This window comes from Silene latifolia, chromosome 11 (genome assembly GCF_048544455.1).
Source record: "Silene latifolia isolate original U9 population chromosome 11, ASM4854445v1, whole genome shotgun sequence".
In the NCBI taxonomy this organism is placed as follows: Eukaryota; Viridiplantae; Streptophyta; class Magnoliopsida; order Caryophyllales; family Caryophyllaceae; genus Silene; species Silene latifolia.
This window is the reverse complement of record NC_133536.1, coordinates 28,020,880-28,046,257: the sequence shown is the minus strand read 5'-3', so window position 1 is coordinate 28,046,257 and position 25,378 is coordinate 28,020,880. Positions and strand designations below refer to the sequence as shown.

The window sequence follows — 25,378 nt, the reverse complement described above, 5'->3', positions numbered from 1 at the left end:
AGCATCTGTTCAAGAAAAGCCCAACTTACAGAATCATAGGCTTTCTGTAAGTCCACTTTAAGCATAAATCTAGGTGAAGCAGCTCTTCTATTATAGCACCTGACTATATCTTGACAAATTAAAATGTTTTCAACAATACTCCTCCCTTGAATAAAACCACTTTGGTTTTCACTAATAAGGTCAGGTAGTACAGCAGCAAGCCTATTGCAGATCAACTTAGAGATACACTTATAGATCACATTACAGCATGAAATTGGTCTAAACTGGGTAACACTATGAGGCAAATCACATTTGGGAATGAGGGTTACTAAAGTATGGTTTATTTGTTTTAACAGTTTCCCTTCATGGAAGAAATCCTTAATGGCATCACAGACATCCCTCCCCACAATGTCCCATGAATCTTTAAAAAAGGCACTAGAATAGCCATCAGGCCCAGCAGCCTTATGGCTAGGAATAGAAAACATAACCTTTTTGATCTCAAAGATCGATGTGAGGGGATAGAAGTATGTTATGATGATCCTCAGTACAAAGCTGCCCCCTCTGCACCACAGCCTGACACACTTGCCTAGTCTCAACAGAAGTACCCAAAAGGGAAGTGTAGAACTGCAGGAAGGCACCCTGAATGCTGCTAGTGTCTTCACACACAACCCCCTGAGTATTAGTGATATTCAAGACTTTGTTCCTGGCCTGCCTACACTTGATTACTTGATGGAAATACTTGGTATTGCTATCTCCTTTCTCCATCCAGGTAACCTTAGATTTCTGCACTAAAAAATCATGGCTAGCAGTAGCCAGAAATCTCACACTATTTGATGCATCTCTCTCCATCTCAATAAGCTGAAAGTTTTGAGGATCTCTCCTTAGCCTATCCTGGATATCCTCCAGATGCATTTGAGCTCTATAGAAATTGTTTTCAATATCAGCAAAATTCTCCTTATTCAGCTTCCTAAGATGGCACTTCAAATTCTTGAGCTGTCTAGTCAAAATATACATCTTTGTGCCAAACCAATTACCTTTCCAATTAGCCTGAACACAAAGCTTAAAATTCTCAGCTTGACTCCACATATTGTAATATTTGAAACTTCTTCTTTTCTTATCTTTGTCATCAAAGGCTTGTAAGACACAAGGGGAATGATCAAAGATGCCCTCACAGTAGAAATGAGCATAGACAGAGGGGTGATCAGAAAGCCATTGGTGATTGACCAAAACTCTATCTAGTCTACTATAAACCCTAGTAGCTGGATCTTGTTTATTACACCAAGTGAAGAAAGACCCACTAGCAGGGCTATCAGCTACCTCACATTCATCAACACAGGCCTTAAAATCTTCCATTTCCTCCACAGAACTATTGCCCCCCAATCTCTCAGCAGGCACCAGCACTGTGTTAAAGTCACCACAGATGACCCATGCTCCTTGAATGCTTCTTTTAAACACACACAACCTGTCCCACAATTCCTTTCTCTCCTGAGTCCCATTATATGCATATACCATAGTTAACCAAAAACTATAACCAGTCCCCAAATCAGTAATACTCATATGAATGAACTGTGGGTTATACTCATGGAATTGAACATTAAACATATGAGGCTTCCACAAAATCCAAATTCTGCCCCCTTTGTGTAGATGAGTATTAGTAGAGATGCACCACTGACTACACAAATTATTCCTTACACGATTTTGAGACAAAGGCTTTACCTTTGTCTCAAGGAGGCCAAATAACCCTATCTGATGCTGATGCATAAACCATTTAATATTATTTTGTTTAGATAGGCTATTCAACCCCCTAATGTTCCAAAATCCCCAATTATACATTACCCCCCTGAGGAGGTAATGCACTACCATTTGTACCAACTCCAACTTTAGGGGTAGCATTATACAGAAATTTGATGTTACCAATATTTGAACATATTTAGTCCTCGAATTAGCTTTGTTACTATGCTTTTTAGTGCATAATTGGGTCATTTACTATCTTTAGTCTTTCGTTTTGCATTTTCTTTGAGGTTTTGTTCCCTTGGTAGGAGAGGAGTGCAAACCTTGCATTTTCATGGCAAAATGGAGCTAAATTGATTGAATCTAATGACCAAGCATCGAAGTGAAGACAAGACTAGAAGGCCTATGTAAATAATGAAGTAAATGGGCAATGATAAAAAGATCCTTGCATCTCCAACAAGATCCTTGAGGATTGTTGGAAGAAGAAAAGAAGAGAAGCTTGTTGAGCTACTATCCGGGCATCGCAGCCACGGGACGAGCGTCCTGGCTGGCTAAAATCCGAGCGTCCCATAGCCAGTCCGCTCGTCCTACCCCTCCACAATCCGAGCGTCGCATCCCTCAGGCCGCTCGGATTCCTTGCGAGTGCAGCACGTCTCACCTTCAGTCCGCTCGAAATGAGCATATTTTGAAAAGACTAGCAAAGCGGGGATGCGCATCTCCTTCGAGAGGAGCACTTCCTCAACTTTTCTTAAGGGTCTAATTGTCATTTAAGCCCTTAGTAACCCTAATTTATGTACCTAATCCATAGTATAAATACCCCATTGTACTAATTAAATAGGAGAACCATCTTATGCTCTTTTTTATGTTCTAATCTCATCTTAATATTATAATCAACTCTTAATTAAGTATTAATACAAATCTCATTTCCTTAATTTCTCTATTGTTCATCATTTATTTTGGGTAATTGAAGATTATTTGGGTATTATTGGGAGATTGACAACTTTCCATCAATCATCAAGTACTTCTATTATTCCTTTGCTTATTATTTTGGGATCATCATTAGGTATAGTTCTCTTAATCCTTGTTTTAATCCTTGTTAATCATTTCCATTCATTCATCATGTTTTGCTTTGTTAATGAAATTGACAACCTTGTTAGCATGTTAAACTTGATAATGAGTGAGTAGTCATTTAGCTAGGGTTAATGGGTGATTAAGGGAAACCAACATGGGGGATAATCATGCTTAATCTAATATGTTCATATAATTTATTTGCTTGCTTGTTGTGATCTCAACTTATGCACATGTTATGTTTGATGAAATGCGAGCCTATGAATCCTTGCATTTTTTACCCATCACTTATCTATTCAATGAGACTTGTAAGACATAAACCAACTCGAGTCTCATTAGACCTTGCATATAGTTGAGTAGGGAGGATTTAGTCGACTTGTAGGTGTTGTACAATCTAATCGGTTCGGCTCCAGGATCCAAACCTTCCTAGGATTGTAAGATATAAACCAACTCGATCCTATCACAACAATAATTGCTTGCTTATAATTGAACAACATGTTTGTATGATCAATTCCCATGTATCCCCTATGAACCCATGACACCCTAGTGCTTTTAATCATTTTCTTACATCTCATTTTAATCATCTTGCTTGTTTATTTACATTGTTATTTAGTTTAGTGATCTTCTATCTCAACCCAAATTGTGACACCCTTAGACACAACCATTTGCAATCGAAAATCCTACATCAATACCCGTCCCTTGGGATCCGACCTTTACTTACCTCTTTACTAAGAGTAGAGTAATTTGTGAAATTATAAATATTGTTTTGGTCTAGGTACTCCTAACGACAAGTTACCAAAAATGATAGCTCCGACCAAAAATGGCGCCGTTGCCGGGGACGGTGTTAACTTGATTTGATTTTCTTTGATTGTTCTTAGTTGTGTCTTTCTTTGCCTTGGGGAATTAAAACTCCTCAAGGTTTGTTCTAATTGTTTTCAAGTTGTTTGATGTTTTGCATGTCTAGAAGATCACAAGGTAACTTGTTACCCATTGATCTTGAGATTAAAAGAACTTTGACCCACAATAGAAGACTTGCTAGAAATACTTTGAGAGGTATTGGTGAAGTTGTGGATATTCATCCAACCATTGAGTTTACCAATCCTTTTGCAAGAGAGGGAGAGGAGAACCTAACACAAAATCAACCATAAAATCAACCCATAATGCCTAAGTTTTCATCACATTCCGTTCCCAACCGAGGAGAACCTACCCAATGGTACTCCCACACCACAACATTTGACCGGTAATTTCATTGCAAAATCCGCATTTATCCAATTAGTCGAAAGGAGCCAATTTGGGGGGATGCCTAGTGAAGACCTTCATTCTCATATGGAGACTTTTTGTGACTATTGTGATGCGATTACTCAAACCGGAGTTACTCAAGACCAAATTCGATGGGTCTCATTTCCATTTTATTTGATCGGTACCGCGAAAAAATGGTTAAAGAACCTTGATAAGGCTACTCTTGGTATTGACTCTTGGAAGAAATTAGCACTTGCTTTCTACAAGAAATTTTATCCTCCGGAAAAGACTAACATGTTGAGAGCCCAAATCACGGGGTTCAAACAAAGGGATGAAGAATCTTTGTATGCAGCTTGGGAAAGATTCAAAGGAATTTGTCACTCATGTCCTCATCATGGACTTAGTGAGTGGTTCTTGGTACAACAATTTTGGAATTGTCTTTATGAAGACTCCCGAAACATTCTCAATATGGGATCAAATGGTATGTTCACCGAAGTTGACGATAATCAAACATGGAACGAGATTGAGGAAATGACGGTCCATAACTCACAATATAGTAGACCTCGAAAGGCTACTAGAGGAGGAAAGCATGAAGTGGACTATATTACTCAATTGGGTGCTCAACTTAGTGCTCATATTGATACCATCAACTTGAAGTTTGAGAAAGCTATGGCTAATCTTGAAGAAGCCTCCAAATCACCTAAGCAACATGTTAATGCTATGGTGGCATCTTCATCAATTCCAAATGGAGTGTGTGAGAATTGTGGAACTTTGGGACATGACCAAAGTGAATGTAGGGGATCAAGTGAACAAGTGAATGCTTTCCAAGCATACAAGAGTGGCACCCCCTTATTCCAACTATTACAATGAAAACACCAAATTCCACCCAAATCTCTCATACAAAAGCCAAAATGTTCAAACCCCTCAACCAACATACACCCCACCTCCAATGAGAAATAAAGCTCAAAGACCCTTTTACAACCAAAACCAAGGTTACCAAAATCAAACTCCATACAACCGATCCAATGACCAAGGTTTTGATGTTCAAAAAGCAGTCCTCCAAATGAAAAAGAATCGACAAGAATTTTTCACTCAAATGCAAAAAGATAGTCAAGCAAAAGACATCACCATCAACAACATCGTAGCCCACACAAAAATGTTGGAAACTCAAATGACTCAATTAGCATCTTCTAGCTCTCAAAGACAAAAGGGGAAATTACCACCTCAAAGTAATCCCCCAAGACATGAATCGGTGAGTGCCATCCACTTGAGGAGCGGTACAAGCTATGAAGAGCCAAAGAAGCAAGTTGAGGATAACATTGTGGAGACTAGTGATAAAGAAAGAGTTGTGCAAAACTCTAGAAAACAAGAACCCACCACTCAAGAAGTTTCAAAGAAGAATGAAGAAAAGGCCAAAGAGAAGGAGCCTATTGTGATTAGACTTCCATTCCCGAGTCGTCAAGCTAAGCCTAAGTTTGATGACCAACTTGGCAAGTTCATGGAAATTGTGAAGAGCTTGGAAGTCTCAATCCCATTCACCGAGTTGATCAATCATGTTCCGGCCTATGCAAAGTACATGAAAGATATTCTTACAAAGAAGAAATCCATCCGGAAACTTGAGACTATTGCTTTCACTAAAGTGAGTAGTGCTATTCTTTAAGGAAATTCACCTCCAAAGCTCAAGGATCCGGGAAGTTTTTCTATTCCATGCACTATTGGTGACACTACAATCAACAAAGCCTTGTGTGACCTTGGGGCAAGTGTTAGTGTCATGCCATATTCGGTAAGCAAGAGGCTTGGAATGGGAGAGCTCAAGTGTACCAACATCACGCTTCAAATGGCGGATCGATCAACAAAGATACCTTTAAGGGGTATGGGAAGATGTGCCCGTAAGAATTGGCAAATTCTTCATCCCGGTGGATTTCGTTATTGTTGACATGGAAGAAGACTCCAACATTCCTATTATCTTAGGAAGACCTTTCTTACACACCGCGGGAGCGGTGATTGATGTAAAACATGGAGAGCTCACCCTTGAAGTGGGAGATGAAACCATCACTTTCAATCTTGACAAAACCATGAGAGCTCCCCGATTACATGAGCCATGTTTTATGGTCGATCACTATAGCCGGCCAGACGATAGAAAAAAGTTGGAACTTCAATGGAAGAAGAAAGTGGATGATGCTCAATCCAAAGAGCAAGGAAATTGCAACAAAGAGAGCTTGAAAAGGTCACTCATGACAAGTAAAGAAGAAGGCCTCATTGGCCAAGACAAGAAAGAAGGAGAGTTGTCTTCATCAACTCATAACATTTTTAGTGATCAAGTAGACGAAGTATGCGGTCTTTGGGATGATGATTTTGAAGGGATATTAAATCCTTACATCGGTAATGCTATGACCCAAGACCATCATAGAGAACAACAAGTGCAAAGGTCTATTGAAGATCTTTATCATGACAATGAAACAAGCTTTCGACTACTTATTCAAGGTGTTGAGCAACATCAATAACACCTTGAACATGCCCCCTTGACATCTCATTATCAGATGAGAGTTTGGTGGAGTCCTCCCTAAACCACCATTTGTAAATATTCTAACTCCCTAACTTACATTTTAATCATTGTATTTCATTTTTGTCAATTTTGGATTTACATTTTTATGCCTTGATCAAGATTTTCATTATTTTTGAGAGAAGTGAGGGATGGACTTATGAGTTTATTGATGTGTAGTGTTTTTCCTTAGTGTGGGGATAACAATTGCCTAGGCTATACAAGCCTTTGTAGTGCCCCCACAATGAAGACTACAAGAAATGAAGGGTAAAAATGACATGGGTTACGAAGCACCCACTGATGGACCTGAATCCGTGTGGAAGAGGAACAATCCGAGCGATCCGAAGCAGGTCTGCTCGTCTTGAAGTGAACCCGAGCATCCAGGGCATAAGTCGCTCGTCTTGTGAAGCTGCAGAAATAATTTTTGGGTCTGACTGAGAATTCGAGCGTCCCAGCAAGGAATCCGCTCGTCTCAGTCAGGACGGTCGTCCCAGAGAAAAGACGCTCGTCTTTATACTGTCAAATTTTGGGATTTCTCCCTGGAAAGGAATCCGAGCGTCTCCAGCATAGGACGCTCGTCCTAGCTCAAGAATCCGCTCATCTTACCTTCGAGACGCTCCTCCCCAGGCGTCTTTTCCTGAACCCAGAAATCAAAGAATCTGAGCGTCCCGAGGACTATCCGCTCGTCTCCTCTGTGCTTTTCAAATCCAACGGATCTTTAAAGCCCCTTTTCCCAATTCATTTTCACTCATTCAAACATAAACACTACCCAAAACCCTCATTCTCTCCATCAACCAACAACAAATTTCTCAACCAAAATCAACCAAATCAAATCCAAACTTCCTCAAAATCAAATTAAATCACTCCTTTAGCAACAACAAGTAATTAAAACACCAAAATCTTCAAGTTTTGAGTTGATTTTTGGGATACAAGGCAACATTCATCTATCCTAAAATCGATTTGGGTATTACTAGAAATTGAAGATTTCAAGCTTTCTTTGGTGTTACTAAGCAAAGGAGTATGGCAAGAACGAAAGGTGGAAACAAGGCACCCCAAATGAAGAACCTTTCTAAAAGGCAACAAGCTCTTCAAGATAAACAAGCATCCAAGGCATTGGTGGTGCATAATGCAAGGTTTGAAATTCAAGAGCAAACTCCTCTTATGGAAGCTACTACTCCTACTACTCCGGTTGTTGAACAACTAGCCGATTATCCGGAGGTAATTTTCACTTCCGACTCCCATAGGAAGAAATTTATTTCCTTTGCTAAGAAAACTATCATGCCCACCAAGTTCATATGCCAAGACACTTTGTCCAAATTGGGTGTCTTAGAACAAACCAAAGCCTTTTTCGAGTCTATGGGATTTAGTACATTGTTTGAGATGCAAGAATTGACCTACTCTTCCCTCACCTTAGAGTCTTTGAGCTCTTTGAAAGTCGTAAAGGTGGAGACCCGAACCACTATTGAGTTTTGTCTCGAGAATGTTGATAGATGTTTGTCTTATGGAGAGTTCGGTAAAATATTTGGCCTTAGTGATAACATGACATACACGAAGAAGCCTACCAAGTATGACCCCGCTCCTCTTTGGGAAGCCATTTCCGGAAGGAAATTTACTTCTTATCATGATTGTCGTGCTCTGTTAGTCCATCATCCGGGCATAAGAGTGTGGCATAAAGTCATTGGGCATACCTTGATAGCTAGGAATGGTACAAATCATCTCACCAAACTTGACTTTATTCTTCTCGAGTCGACTTTGAACATTGGAAGAGCGTTCACAAAGCCATACAACGCTTTACGACCCTTGATTGAAATATGACTCAATGTTGATTGTGGCAAAGAAGGCACGACCTTTATTGTTAATGGAGGATTAGTGACTTATTTGGCTAAGCACTTTAACAGGGATTTCAACAAGAATGATGCATACACACCGGTAAAGGGAGGCCATATCAGCGATTTGCCCACCATGGTTCAAAAATAAAAATGGGTCAAGAATGATAATCTTGATAACAAATTTGGGTGGTTGACAAATGAAAGCTAGATCCTTCACATTGACTAGCAAAATTTGTCGCTTGAATGTTCATAGACCGAATTACCTTCTCCCACTCTCCAAAGAAGCCGAATACATTATTCAACACCATGGGGAAGAAGTTGTCGAGCCCTCCTCCTCCATTGTCACCCCACCTTATCCATTTGCCTACCACGAATTCAAACACAAAAATGCCAAGGCGGGAAACGACTACTTAACTCTATTGATGAAGGAAATGCATATTATTCCCAAAGCTTTGTTTGAGTGTAAAGAGAATTCTTCGCGTTGTGAAATCGAACTCTTAGGAGCATATCAGAAGCTAGTACATTGAGATGAGCCTAATAGTCTTGGTAAGGATTCAAGAATAATCCAAGAAATCAAGTATTTTGTTGTTTATCTTTATTTTTTAGGCCAAATTCTTTTTTTTTTCTATGTTTCTAAACTTTATCTTTACAAAATGCAAATTCACTCTGTAAAGTTTTCTATGTAGATACATTTTAGCTCGTCATAGTACACAATTACCATTATGAACGTTGCGATCATAATTATTTACAGTTGTTATTACTCGTGTTATTTTCTGAATTGTGACAAACTGAAACCTTGGTCATTATTGATGGTATTACACAAATCGTTTGTACTAGAATTTACTTTTGGTCCAAAGAAGGGATATGAGGAATTAATTCTAGCTATTAAGGGAAAAGAGATGCTACCACCGGGATGGTACCTAATTTGAGTACCTCCGATGATATGTGGATAAAATACCATTATTTTACCAATTAGTAGATTATACAACTGGTTGTATGTAGTTTATGTACAACCTTTTCAATATTGTCGAGTTTTGTTATAAAGTTGTCAAGCTTTACTAACAAAATTGTCGAGTTACAATACAAATTATTGAGCTTAAGAGGAATAATTATTAAACTCAATAACTTTTTAAATTAGCTCAATAACTTATAAAATAGCTCGACAACTTTGTGTAAAGAACTCAACAACTTTGAGGCGGTTGTACAATGCTAATATACAACTGGTTGTAATATAGTATTTGTGTTATTTTACAAATATATTTTCAGGCTTTTTGAAATTCAAACCTCCTACTAGAGGTGTTTCTTCTCTGTACTATCATCCCCAACCTCCCATATATAATTATCTTCTTCATCCTCTTGGTCGACACTAATTATACGTTTTCCAAGTTGTTTATCGCGAGATCGATTATCCCCCATAATACCTACTCAGATCCCGAGCCACCAAAAACCAAAGAACAAAAGTAGCACAAGAGAAAGACACCTCTCCGTCAGGACGAAAGGGAAAAGCCTCGAGCGAAAAGGAAGAGCAGAGACGAGCAAAGACAGAATCTCCACAGTGATTTCTAATGAAACCCTAGAAAAACCCTAGGAGCACGTTCTTTTTGCTTTTAATCCATTTATTTATATAAAGCCACTCTTTTATTGATAAGACTAAACAATTGTTGCCTCCCCGGCAACGGCGCCAAATTTGATGTGTTTGTTTTGTCTTTTTGTCTCAGGGAATCCAGTTCCTTGAGACTGTTCTCACACTTTCTTGTTAGTTCCGTTTATGCCCAGGTCTAACAGGTCCGAGATTATTCCTTTTAATCCTGAGCCCGAGCGGACTTTTCGCTACAGACGGAAATTTAATCAAGAAGTGGGTCAAGTAGAAGACTTGAGTATACTTGACGTCGAAACGGCGAGCTCCACTGAGTCAGCCGGTCGGTCTTACGAAGAGGAGGAGGAAGAAATTCCTATTCCTGATATTCCTATTCCTGATATTCCCGAAACTATCATCATGCCTACTCTAGCCAGTCATTCTGAGCCAACCTTGGCTTCTATTCCACAAGGATTCAAGCTGCCCACTACTACCAATGGAACATTCGAGATTCGGCCATCTTACATCAACTTGGTGGAACGAAACATGTTTGGAGGGACAGCTGCTGAGGACCCTGCAACTCATATGGAAAAGTTTGTCACTTACTGCTGTTCTATTCCATTATCAGCTGGAGTGACACAAGATCAGGTGAAGCAAATGCTCTTTCCTTTCTCTCTGAAGGATGGAGCTGCTGAGTGGTTAAGAGATATGGATATGGATACTGAAGGAGTTACAGACTGGAATTCCTTGGCCCTTGCTTTCTACAAGAGGTACTTCCCGCCTCAAAAGACTAATGCTTTGAGGAATCAAATTACTAGTTTCAAGCAAAGACCTACTGAAGATTTGAATGAAGCTTGGACTCGCTTCAAGCGCTTAGTTCGATCGGTTCCCCATCACGGTTTCCAAAAGTGGTTCCTTTGCAACCAGTTTTACAACGGGTTGTTTGACGATCATCGTGCCCTTTTGGATTCATCTGCTAATGGGAGGTTTCAAGATAACACCAATGATGGTGACGCGTGGAAGTTGATTGATCAGATTGCTACCCATACCGCCAGGTATGGAAATCCTAGGGGAAGCACGCGAGGTACTGGAGTTGATAGTGCTTTGGCGGCACAGCTGGAGACTATTTCTGCCCAGATTGCTGAGATAAAGACTACCCAATCATTGGGTAGCAAAGAGAGAGTTCATGCTATGAGTCAGCAAGTAGAGGAGACTTGTGCTAGATGCGGTTTGGATGGTCACGGTGCAGCTGATTGTATGAGCACATTTGAGCAGGTTGCTGCCTTTCAGGCTTACAGACAAGGTGCACAAGGTACACCTTTCTCCAATTTTTACAATGAAAGAACGAAGGAACATCCGTTCCTTCAATGGTCTAGCCAGAATGTGCGAAACCCGCAGCAGTCACAACCGCAAAAGAATCCTTATATCCCTCCCAACAATCGCGGTAATCAGCAACAAGGGGGGTATCAAAGGCAAAATCAAGGGGGCCAGCAGTTCAACAATCAATATCAGCAGCCTCCTCAGCAAACTCCTCAACAAATTCCTCAACAAGCTCCGAATAATGACATGGCTGAGTTGCGAAACCTTTTGCAACAAACTTTGACGATGCAGCAGAAGCAGACGGCTCAAATTTCTGAACTAATTGCCCATAACAAGATGCTAGATAATCAGGTGGCTCAGATGGCACTTCAAAACCCATGAAAACAGGCCGGAGGTCTTCCTCCTCAAGGTAAGCAAGCTCATGAGCAAGCTAATGTTATTCAGCTGAGGAGCGGTACTTCTTATACGAATCCCGACCTGCAAAGTCTTGAGAATGAAGTGCCCATTACTGTTGATGAGGTCCCTTATATGCATCCCGAGGGATTGGGTAATTTGGAGCTTAGTGATGATGAGAAAGAGCCTGACGAAGTTGAAACACGAGCTGACGATAAAAGTAAAAAAGACGAAAAAGCTGAACCTGTAAAGGTTCCTCGACCGAGTCACAGGCGACTCGATCGAGGATCCAGCCAGCTCGATCGAGTCACCCCTGACTCGATCGAGGATCCCAAATTGGCAGCTGACGGTGTTTCAAAAGATGTTTCTAAAGAAAAGCAAGCCGACCCCATAATTATTTCACTACCTTTTCCTCATCGACAACAAAAATCCAAGCTGGATAAGCAGTTCGGTAAGTTTATGGAGGTCGTGAAGAATCTACAGGTAAGTGTCCCTTTTACTGAATTAATTACTCAAGTGCCGGCTTATGCGAAATTCATGAAGGAGATTTTGACAAGGAAGAGATCCTTTGACGAGGTGGAAACTATTGCTTACACTCAGAAGTGCAGTGCCATGTTGCCAATTAATACACCACCCAAATTAAAGGATCCAGGAAGTTTTTCTATCCCTTGTCATATTGGTAATCTTTTTATTAGTAAAGCTCTTTGTGATTTAGGAGCTAGTGTCAGCGTTATGCCGTATTCTGTCTGTAAGAAATTAAATATGGGTCCGTTGACAGTTACTAATATGACACTGCAGATGGCCGATAGATCAGTTAAGCACCCACTGGGGGTGTTAGAGGATGTTCCCGTTCGTATAGGGAAATTTTACATCCCCGTTGATTTTGTTGTCATGGACATGGCTGAAGACAACCAAATCCCTATCATCTTGGGCAGACCGTTCTTACATATTGCGGGGGCGGTTATAGATGTTAGGCAAGGGAGATTGACCTTAGCTGTGGGGGATGATATGATTGTTTTTAACTTAGAAAAAGCATTGAAAAACCCCATGATAGAAGAGACCTGTCATAGTATAGATGTTGTTGATTTTACTATTGATGAGTGTCTTCCTATGTGTTTTGACAGGGATCCTCTGGAGATTGCCCTGATTTCAGATCCAGCTGATCAAACAGGTTCATGGAGTCCAGAAGTTCATCAGATTGAGAGGCTTCTAACTGGAGAGGAATGCCCCCATCAAAGGGTATACAGTTTGGATACTAAACCTAAGGTAACTGAGGTAAAGAAACCTGAATTAAAACCTCTTCCCTCTCATCTTAAGTATGAGTTTCTTGTTGACTGTGAAATGAACCCAGTGATCATCAATGCTAGCCTAACTGAAGGTCAACTATCTGCTTTGTTGACCGTTTTGAGAACTCATAAAAAGGCAATTGGGTATAGCATTGACGATCTCAAAGGTATTAGTCCTGATTTTTGCATGCACCGAATTCATCTGGAAGAAGGCCACAAGCCTAGTGCGCAGGGTCAGAGACGACTAAATCCTCCGATGCAGGAGGTGGTAAGAAAAGAGGTACAGAAATTACTTGATGCTGGTATTATTTTCTCTATTTCTGATTCTAAATGGGTCAGTCATGTCCAAGTTGTACCTAAGAAGGGAGGTACTACAGTAGTAAAGAATGATAAAAATGAATTGATTGCTACTAGACTTGTCACAGGATGGAGGATGTGCATTGACTATAGGAAGTTGAACACGGCCACTAAAAAGGACCATTTCCCACTTCCTTACATTGACCAAATGTTAGAGAGATTAGCATGTCATAGTTATTTCTGTTACCTAGATGGCTACTCCGGTTTCTTTCAGATACCCATTCATCCTGAGGATCAGGAAAATACCACTTTTACTTGTCCATATGGTGTATTTGCTTATAGGAGGATGCCCTTTGGTTTATGTAACGCTCCTGCTACATTTCAGCGTTGTATGATGGCCATATTTTCTGATTACATAGAGTCTATCATGGAGGTCTTTATGGATGATTTCAGTGTGTATGGTACTGATTTTGATATTTGCTTGAGAAACTTGACTAAAGTTTTTTGCGTGCGTGAGGAAACAACCTTGTTCTCAATCGGGAGAAGTGCCACTTCATGGTTACTGAAGGGGTGGTACTCGGTCATTTGGTGTCAGGTAAGGGCATTCAAGTGGATAGAGCTAAGGTTGAGGTAATTGAGCAACTCCCGTACCCGGTTAATGTTAAAAGTGTGCGTAGTTTTCTTGGTCATGCAGGTTTCTATCGCCGCTTTATAAAGGATTTTTCTAAAATTGCTCAACCTCTAACTCAGCTTCTTCATAAAGATGCTCCTTTTGTGTTTACTGACAAGTGTGTTCAAGCCTTTGACAGGATTAAACAAGCACTTATCTCAGCTCATATTATCCGATCACCGGATTTGAGCCTTCCTTTTGAGATTATGTGCGATGCCAGTGACTATGCAGTTGGAGCTGTTTTGGGACAGCGAAAGGACAAGGTGTTACATGCCATTTACTATGCAAGCAAGACTCTCGATGATGCCCAAATCAACTATGCTACTACAGAGAAGGAGCTTCTTGCAGTTGTCTATTCTTTAGACAAATTTAGAGCTTATCTTGTTGGTTCTAAAGTTATTGTTCACACTGACCATGCAGCTTTAAAGTATCTTTTAACCAAACAAGAGGCTAAACCTAGACTTATTAGATGGATTTTATTATTGCAAGAATTTGATTTGGAAATCCGTGATAAGTCTGGAGCTGAAAATGTTGTTGCAGATCATTTGTCCAGATTGAGATTCTCAGGAAGAGAGATTTTGCCCATCGATGATTCTTTTCCAGACGACCATCTTCTAGCTGTAGCTGCAAATACCCCATGGTTTGCAGATTATGCCAATTATTTGGTAGGAGGTACACTTCCTCTTGACTTATCTTATCAGCAGAAGAAGAGGTTCATGCATGATGTGAAGAGGTACTTCTGAGATGATCCCTATCTGTTCCGAGAGTGTGCCGATGGTATCTACAGGCGATGTATCCCAGAAGGTGAGGTACGTGCCATCCTTTCTCATTGTCACTCTTCTTCATATGGTGGTCATCATGGTCCTTCTAGGACATTTGCTAAGGTAATGCAATCGGGTTTTTATTGGCCTACTATTCTTAAGGATGCTACTAACTTTGTCCGTTCTTGTGATGCTTGTCAAAGAACTGGCAATATCTCGCAAAGGCATGAGATGCCTCAAACTGGAATCTCCGAAGTAGAGATTTTTGATGTTTGGGGCATTGATTACCAAGGGCCGTTCCCTACATCTTTTGGGAACCAATACATATTAGTAGTCAGAGATTATGTTTCTAAATGGGTGGAGGCAATTGCCACCCCCACTTGTGATGCTAAATCTGTTGTTAAGTTGTTTCAGAAGACTATCTTTCCACGGTTTGGAGTGCCTCGCGCAGTGATTAGTGATGGAGGCACGCATTTCAATGAGCGTCATCTCAATTCTCTCATGAAGAAATATGGCGTTACACACCGCAGAGGATTGGCTTATCATCCTCAAACCAGTGGACAAGTAGAAATTTCCCAGAGAGTCGAAACAGATCTTGGAGAAGGTAGTAAGCAAGAATAGAAAGGATTGGAGTCGGAAGCTCGATGATACTTTGTGGGCCTACCGTACTGCTTTCAAAACGCCGATTGGAACCTCACCTTACCGACTTGTCTATGGCAAGTCCTGTCATTTACTTGTAGAGCTTGAGTATAGGGCTATGTGGGCCATTAAAGAGCAGCTGTCCTCGATCGAGTCACCTCTGACTCGATCGAGGATCCTCTCTGGCGGGTTTATTTCCGGAATTTCCTAAAACGTTAATCTTTGGTTATAAATTAAAAGACTCGTGTTTTATTGAGACCTACGTTATACTTTGCTTGGTTATTGCTGGAAAACTCTCTTAGAACCCTAATCTCCCTTTTGTATGGTACTAATCTTTCCTCATCAATTAAATCATTATCGTTTTATGAAAAAACAATATATGAGTGATTTTGTCGTTGAAAGTGAGTGATTTTATTTAATTTAAGCTCCTATTTAAAAAAAATCATTAAATGACATCTATTTTCACTGTTGAAACTAGTGCATGTTACATGTACATGTGCCGTAAAAACCAAGATTACTTTCATGGTTCATCGGAATTCTGTTTTACTGAGGACTAGGGTATACTCCTCCATTCACGTGAATTTTATAGGTTTAATTAAAATATATCACCTATAAATAAAACGACCGTTATTTAAAATTCATTTGAATGGAGGAATATTAAATAGTTTGCTCACTGACATATGAGTGAGTTAAAGTATATAATCATTGGTATCATTTGATACGAGTGCGGAAGCGAATTAAAATAACCAATGATGATAGAGGTGAGGATCGAACTCGTGATTCGTGAGATCAAGGGACGTGTTTGATTTTATGGGGATATTTGACTAAGGCTATGTTTGGCAAGACATTTCAGGTACCTGATTTGACCAAACAACCTGATTTGACTAATATTTCAGCTAGTTGTTTTACCTAGTGCTGTTTGGTAAAGTCATTTCAGGTACCTGAAATGAAAAGCTACTCCGGGTAGCTTTTTAAAGTTCCAGGTAGCTGAAATGTTCTACTTTACATATTTACCCGTTATTTAAATTAATTTATTATAATTATTAATGTCCTTTTATGTCATTTTACAAAAAATCAGTTAACTTTTCAGTTAGTTCTACCAAACACTTTACAATTAATCAGCTACCTTATCAGTTTCCAATTTTCAGCTAGCTTTTCAGGTACATTTTTAATTTCAGTCACCTTATCAGGTTTCAGGTAGCTTTTCAGATTTCAGGTACCTTTTCAGTCAGTTTTACCAAACAGAGCCTAAAAGAGCACCTAGAAGTCTAGTCAATGGAATATTTGTTCGAAATAGACCTATATCTCGAGCAATGGGTGAAGTTAAAGAATTACTTCCTATATAACTTAAAATGATTAATCAAGTTAAACGCCTATCTGATCTAGTTTTTCGAAAACGGACTAAATTCAACTATACTTATAAAATCTCAAAATAACCTAAATACCAAATCCTAATATTACTCAATCTCCTAGCGTTCCATAAACCTTAAATACCCCACCGTTCCTAATCAATCTCCAATTATAAGCTTAGACATTTCAACAATGGGACAAAAACCTAGCGTTCAATCAAAGGAACTACTTCCTTCTTCTCCAACAAAGCCAATGTCTAACGAAGCCGTTCCGGCTGTTGATAAACACCATCATAGATGGAGCTCGCTTCCTGAAGATGATTCAATGTTGAGTGAAGCCGTTACGGCCGTTAATAGCTCGCTCCTTAAAGAAGATCCATTTTTTAGCGTTCCTCCCATTAATAGATACCACCATAGATGGATCTCGCTTCCCGACGACATATTCCTCAAAATTATCGCCCGCGTTGGCCTTCCTCGTGAGGTGGTCATTACTGTTTCCACTACTAATTTCACTATCAAACAAACACACGCACCTACTTACGATCTTTACGAGTTTTGGACCGCCCTAGATAACCTCTTCACCGTATTAGTCCCGCCCATTATTGACACGTTTTGTCTCGATCTTAACATTGCTCATTATAGCGAACATCGTTGCTGGCCTATCATCGACGCATGGGCTCGTCAATTACGTGCTTGTAACATCCAACACTTCACGACTACTAATTTTTCTCGCAATAATTCTGATGAACACGTGTACCCACTTAGCATTTTTCGAATGCATTCGTTGGTATCGCTTGATTTAAACATGTGTCATCGGATTGCTGCAAGTACTACTCATCGATGCTCCAATATTGGATAAATTGAATTATTATTCGAGTTCCATATTATCAATGCAAATGTTAGATTCGGTCTCCAACGTGGTCACGTCACTTGAACTCGAGGCAGATACGACGAGGGTCAGCCGTGGTCCAAAGAAGACAATTATCTTCCCTAATTTGACAAATCTTCAATTGTCTTGGTGTTTGCCTTTAGTAATTGAAGCAATAGGCTTAAGGGTACATTGTCCAAAATTAGAGGTTTTTGTGTTACGTCTTGATAACCTTGACAAGATGGTTTGGAATCAAGAAGCTGTATTTGTGCCCGTTGAGCATGTGAAGCGCATAGAGTTGCATACGAGTACGATTGTCGATCAATTTGGCGAAGAAATGTTGAATCTAGTGACATTGTTGCTAAGAAGTGCCAAGGTTTTGGAGAAGCTGACTCTCCGTGGCCGTCGTACTTATTTTAATTACTTGAACAAACCACGGTTTTACCAAACTTTATTTGAGTGTGTTGAGGCTACATCACAATGTCAAGTCGAACTCTTAGGAGTATACGAGCTGCCCTCCTAATAATCGATTTGACGACTTCATTCTTTTAATTTTTAGGGTTATAGGCTTCTGTTTTGCTTCTTAATAGGATTATAATAATTTGTGTGTATTTTCCCTATTATCGTTGTAGGTCGCGACTCTCCCTAGCAATACAATTATCCGACTTTTTTACGTTAACAATATCTTGCTCTTCTTATTCATCCAATCAAAGTACTCCTATTAAATAAGTCCAACAGGTGAAACGCATAGAGTTGAATAGGATGCCAAGGTTTTGTAGACGCTTGTTCTCGTTACGGGTCGCCCTCGTCCTACTACTGATACCTAGAAAATATAATTCCTTGACTAGTGTAGTTCCGTACAAATGTACGGTTTTTTAGATGAGAGTGTATATGTGATGTAGGAGAGAAAAAAAGGATGTGGTAGGAGGTTCAAGATCCATTAAAACTTTTTGATTTTATAAAAAGTTTTTGTGTAAAATATCATATTGATGTAAATAGGTTGATGGCCCACAAAAAACAACAAAAACTCCTTGTTGTTGTGGATGCTCTTAGAAATTTAATAATAAAATCAACTATTGATAATATTTCATATTAAGAATTGGAAAAGAGAAACTTCAATAGCTTACTCAGAATATTTTGTCGACATTATTGATAACACTTTATTTTACTTATTTTTAACCCACATTTTCCCTCTTATTCGTCCGAATTAATAACCCGAGTTAGCCTAACTCACCCATTTTTGTCTTATATAACACATTACCTATTTAGTTTTAAATGTTGCTATTCTATACTTCTACTTTTTGGAATTTGGTATTGCTCTCATGTTTTCTTTTGTGTAACTGTAGATTTGTAGGTATCAAACGGAGCGGAAACCGTAATAATGTAAGTGGATCAACTGAAACTAATTTAAGAGATCAATTGGGATCAAGTGGATCATGTGAATGCGGGCCTCGGCAATGCTTCACGTGGACTTGGACACAAACAAAGAAAATAAGCCCACTTGTGTCCTCTTGATTAATTTTTCATCAAAAATAAGACGGACAGCAACATTGACCCGGGGTATTTTCCAAATTAAAAAGAAATCATCTTTTCTTCATTTAATATTTATTTTAAGTTAGGGCCCTGTTTCGTAATCAGTAGATTAATATTAGCAGAAATAAATTGGTCAAATAGATTATAAATGACATATTGCATTAACATGTTTGACTAGTATATTTCAATTAGCAGATTTAGTAGAAGTGTTTGGTAATTAACAGATTTTGGTTAATAGATTGTTGTATCTATGTGTAAATTGTTGACGGATTCATATTTCACAATCTACTAATGTGATTATGCTGGGTGAAACAGCATATTGAAAAACGGTAGATTGAGCTTCAATCCACTCTTTCAATATGACATTTACCAAACACTCAAAATGGTAGATTTGTGAGTCAAACATGCTAAAAGTCTTGAATATGCTGAAAATTCACCAATCTACTGTTTACCAAACACCTCCCTGATCTAATTATTGATAATTTACCACAATTGTAAGTTGAATTTCTCACCTCTTTCCTCCTTAATTCAAGTTTGGTAATATTCTCTTCTCTTTCTTTCCTTTGTTGAATTGTTTACATTTGTTCAAAGTTTGAATATTTAAGTTAGTTTGTTCATAAATGTTCTTCCTTTATGTTTAGTTGTTGTTAGATCATTTTATGTTGTTTAATACCATGTTTAGAGTAGTTATTTATGTGTCTTGTGTTGGATTGAATATGATTAGTGAGTAATTTGTTCACTAGGGTTCGATTACAACCCAACATGAGTAATTAACCCAACTAGTTCCACTTAAATTAGTTGTTGAGGGGAAATTAGTGGGGTTTGCCAAAGGGTTAGCTTGTTATTGTTCTAATTAGGAGTTTGGTTGATTGTTTACCCTTGTCCACCGATGAGGTTTGGTTAGGTTTATAGTCATCCACCTTTTTAGAGTACTTGTCTATTTGGTTGAACCCGGGAGAGGGAATTCATTGGGGGCGCCTTTGGGAAATGGTTTGAACTTCACCTTTGGGAAAAGGGTTGGGAAGGCCGGGAATTTATCGTATGCTTAGTGACTCCTAGCAATAATCGACTACGTTGGGGATGGTGCGCATTCTCGGGTTTTAGAGTATTGTATAGGAGAATCCGAGTCACGAACCCGAGAGCACTACAAGAAACAGCTCAGTTACCAACCGCTAGAAACGGTCGGAAAAAGCCAAAATCGGTCGGTAAGAGTGCTTAGTGATCGATTATAAACATTTAGTGACCGAAAATTTCGGTCGGTAAATATGGCCTGTAAATATAAATTACCGACCGATTGAAGTTAGTCGGTAAATTACCCACCGAAATTGTGGTCGGTAAATAGAGATGCGCTCGGTGCAAAATCAAGTTGACTGGTCAAATAAACACTACAACGAAAACACGGGATACCGACGGAAAAAATCAGGCCATACTGACGGCTTTTCCGTCGGTATTTGCATTTCCTGACGGAAAATCCGTCAGGATCCAGGGTCAGCTTATTTCGTCAGTAAAAATCCTATCCTGACGGAATTTCCGTCAGTATTCACAAACACTGACGGATCACTGACGGGAAAACCGTCCTTATTTCTAGCTGGAAAGCGACGGATAATCCGTCAGGAAATGGCAGTACTGACGGACTTTCCGTCACACAAGGACACGTGGCAGTTTTTTGACACTCAATTGAATCACGTAAAAAAGATGGAAGTGACGGAAATTCCGTCAGTTTTTTACATTACTGACGGAAATTTCGTCAGTTGTTTGGACACGTGGCAGTTCCTGGTATTTTCTGAAATCACATTAAAAAGATGGAAGTGACGGAATTTTCGTCAGTTTTTTTGTATTACTGACGGAATTTCCATCGGGTTTTTGGACACGTGGTAGTTCCTGGTTTATTCTGAAAAAATGAGGAAAAACAGGCAGTGACGGAAATTCCATCGCTATTTTAGAATATTGACGGAATTTCCGTCAATTCTATTAAAAATCAGGGCTAGAAACAGCAGCATGCTGCCCAGCCACGATGCGTTTTTTGCATCGTTTCAAATACAGCCACGATGCCTATTGGCATCGTTTCAAATACAACCAAAACCTGCAAAACACATACAATCGTCGACCGCCAAGCGGGAATCCATTTTCACGTCGATCGCTATTGCGGGAATCAATAGACAACGAAAGAGAATTGAACACAAATTTTGTACATAAAAAGTCGGTCAAATTTATACATTGTCTTACTAATTAAACACAAATCACCAATGTTTTTTCATAGTCCATACTAGACGACAACACTAATCTAACCTAAAGGCTCTAACCTATAGGCTCAATAAAACTACCACTACCTCCAAACCCGTGATCACCACCCCCAAAGTCATCCCGCCTATGTGGAGGAAATTGTGAGCACGTGTTTGGGGGTTGAGATGCTTGCATATCAGCCCAAGCCTTTTGCATTGCCGCCATTTGTTCAGCCTGTTCACGAACCTGTCTTTCAAGAGCAATTCGAGCGGCTCGCTCATCATTCATTTGGGTGGAAAGCTGTGAAATCATGCTAGGAGCATAAGAGAAAGACCGCCGGGCAGCTTTGTTATTAGGAAGATCATACCATATTTCGGCCCCTTTATCTCCGGTCCCAAACATCCGGTTCTTTTCGTCAAAGCCTCCTACAACCTTGAAGTACGCCCGAATCTCGTCGGGAGACTGTCCAGGTGGCAATGGTTGACTCATCTCCGCTTGGAAATCACGCTGAAAAAAGAGAAAATCGTCAGAAATGATATATATATATATATACCTATTTTTATAAGAAAGATATTATCGTTCTTTGTAATAAAAATAAATATTAAATTGAATACAAAAACTTACGTCAATCTCAGCCGCTCGAGGGTTAACCCACTCGCCCTTCTTATTTTTCTTCGTCTTCGTGAACAACTTGTGGGGGGTGGCCTCTTAACCCTAAAATTAGTATGGAAACAAGTAAAATCAAGTATATATTTGTCAATCATATATATTAACCACTTTTTAAAAGTAATATAAACAATACTTACCAATTCCTTGAAAGCATCGGAGCAACTCTTCCGACCAAGAGTGTGAGTGCCCAATGCTTTCCCATCTTTACCACCCGACTTCCTATTTGTCGTGTTGATTTTCGAATGTTTGGCAAAAGTAGGATCATTTGGCCTATTCCTAAGGTTCTCCCACCAAGTAACAGGCACCCACTTTGGCTTTTTCTTATTATATTTTATTCCATTAATAAGAGTGGTAATCCGCCTCGTTACCCTCGACTGCACTCAGGCACAGGATCATAGCCAGGATCGATGGATCTTACATGAGTCTGTTTCAAAAACAATTGTGAAATTAGTTATATAAAACGTATGAAAATTCTTATAAACTTAAGAAAATTATTATAAACTTAAGAAAATTATTATTGAAAAATATAATTACCGCAAAGTAATTCCACATCTTCTGACGCTGTGCGTTACTCGCTTCACCCCACCTAGTGAAGTACTCATCTCCTGTGTTACGGGTGAACGACCAAGTAACATATTTCTTGATTGGTTCGTCATCCCACCTGAAAAACACATAAATATTTGAAATTAAAACTGTAAATGTTCAGTTTTAAAAATAAAAAAATTAACATAAACTTACCAAAAATGATCTCGCCGAGCACGGGCCGATGAGAGAGTCACCTGCATGTTCTCCTGTCTTGTTGTTGGAGGCTCAGGATCTTCCTCATCCTCAACCACCTCGTCCTCCCGATCATGTTGAGATGCATTCCTATTGCTCCCAAAATAACGGCGAAAAACGTTCGGCATAATCACTGCATGAAAACAATTCAAATTGTTAGTTGAAAGAAAAAATCGTTAGTTCAAATCAACCATTTCTGCAGGGTATATATAAACAATTGAAACAAACACTAACTATGGAAAACTGGATATATGTCGTTTTAACTTGATTCACACAAATTAAGATTTGCAACTATACTACTTTTTACCATTATTATTTTATTTGGTGTTCATGTGTCCAATGGAAAACTGTGAACTAATTACCACTTGCCTCTTCTTTAATGCATTTTATTGGCTGAATTGAGAGGTTTCTTATAACCAAACCTTGGAAATTGAAACACACTATTGATGTTAAGCTAAAACGACATGTATAAAACAAAAAACTAAATAGGCTAGAACGACAAGTAATAAAAAACGGAGGGCAAATTTTATTGAATGTTTAAACTTTAAACGTTTTTACAAATGTATCAATAATTCTACAATTACAACTAGTCCTCCTCACTATCACTGTCACTACAAATCAAAACAGGTTCATCCTCTGAAAAAAGCACTCCTACTTCTTCCTCTGATTCCTCATTTTCGTATCTAATAAGTTCTTCAACTTCATCTTCATCCCCTTCTTCTCCGACGTCTCTGTCATATTCCCCTTGACCTCTTTCCACTGCCACTTCGTATACATCTTCATCCTCTATATATTCCAACAAAATCGGTGAAATTGAGTGATCATTCACAACCACATCTTCTTGAAAGACACTTTCTTCAATAGGAGCATCAACTTGTGATCTTGCCTTGGTTTTAAAAACCGCGGACCACTGAATACCGTGATTACCTTTCTTAGGGGGTGTTTGGTTGGGAGGTTTGGAATGGAATGGAATGGATTCTAGTCATTTTAGTGTTTGGTTGGTGTATTTTGGAATGGAGTTAGAATCCTGATGGATTCTCATTCCACCCCAACCCCTTGGAATCCCATACCCACCTCCTCCCCATGGATTCAAACTCCATTCCTTCATGTTTATTTTTCTAATGAACCAAACATGTTTTGGAAAGTATGGAATTGGAACCCCATACTTCTATGGTTTCTCATTCCAATCCATTCCATTTCTAAGTAGTGAACCAAACGACCCCTTAATGGTTGGATAAGGAGCATAACAAACTTGATCGACTTGAAAAGCTGCCACAAATGGGTTATGTCCACGAAGTTTCTTTTTCTCGTTTACATCTACAAGTCCATAAACCTTATGGATACTAAGTCCTTGTGGGGAATTATCAAGCCAATCACATTTAAATAATATAACCCTATAAACCCTTTGCTCGGCATAATAAGAAAGCTCAATTACTTCATTTAGGGTTCCATAGTAGTCCAACCCTTCAGTTGAATTCACAGAAACCCCTTTGCTTGACGTAGACTTCGAAACATCAACTCCCTCCTTAAAAGCTCGAAACTTATAGCCGTTGATGGAATACCGTCTCCAAGACTTCACCATGTTACGAGGACCCAATGCTAAAGCTATTATTAGATGATCCTTCAATCTATGAACCTATGAATAAAAAAATGTTAATTAAGTTGTTATATTTTTTTCAATATCTAATAAAAAATCTAAATGTGTAGTTCAATTTCAAAGAAAATGTATCATCACTTACTTGATTTCGGAACCATTTTGGAAAACTTTTGTCATGTGATGCCCAAACATCATCAGAGGATGTGACATCAGGAAAATTGATTTTGATATGTGTCTCAAATTCCCTATAAGTAGGGAAAGCATGTTTTAGTTATGTATTACCTATAAATTCGATCTAATTTGATAATTAAAAAACAATTGAGTAATGATGTAGTATTAACTTACTTTTCATAAGTCTCTAAAAAATCTCCACAGTTCCTTAGCACATAAAAATGAGCTTTTTCATACTCTTTCTCAGTTAAGTACCTCTGTATACATTTTCCGGTTGTAGTTCCCATGTCATCATTGAATAACTCAGGTAACTTAGATTTCAACTGGTCATCGGAATTTACACCAACATCTAAGTCTTTTGCTTTTGTGTCAATGTGATCTTCGAAATAAAAAGAACAGAAATTTGAAATTTCCTCTAACAAAAAAGCGTTGCATATTGAACCCTCCACCCGAGCTTTGTTGCCAATCTTTTTTTTTAAATGATAAAGAAATCTCTCAAATGGATACATCCATCGATATTGAACAGGTCCTCCAACTTTCGCTTCATAAGGTAGGTGAAGAGGCAAATGCTCCATGGAACCGAAAAAGACGGGGAAATATCTTCTCTAACTTGCATATTATCTCCGCAATGTTTGACTCCGGGCGTTCCATAGAATCAACTCTAATCGTAGAAGTACACAGGTCTCTAAAAAATTGGCTTATCTCAGTTATTGCATTCCAAGGACCTGTCGGGAGCAACTCTTTCAAGGCAACAGGGAGTAGTCGTTCCATAAAGACATGACAATCATGACTTTTCATGGAATGTAACACCATCTTTTTATGGTCAACACACCGACTCAAATCTGAAGCATAACCATCCGG

The 25,378-nt window shown here is 39.1% G+C and overlaps 1 protein-coding gene and 1 non-coding gene across 2 annotated transcripts; both read right to left on the bottom strand.

The window, feature by feature from the left end:
- Nucleotides 1–477: 477 nt before the first annotated feature.
- LOC141613166 (uncharacterized) lies at nucleotides 478–1,491 on the bottom strand. The gene has a single exon (XM_074431908.1). The coding sequence runs from the start codon at nucleotides 1,489–1,491 to the stop codon at nucleotides 478–480; it is 1,014 nt and encodes a 337-aa protein (XP_074288009.1).
- A 2,820-nt stretch (nucleotides 1,492–4,311) lies between these two features.
- Nucleotides 4,312–4,418, bottom strand: LOC141615764 (small nucleolar RNA R71). Its single transcript, XR_012530166.1, has one exon. It is a non-coding gene; the product is annotated as a small nucleolar RNA R71 (small nucleolar RNA).
- Between the last annotated feature and the right edge of the window lie 20,960 nt (nucleotides 4,419–25,378).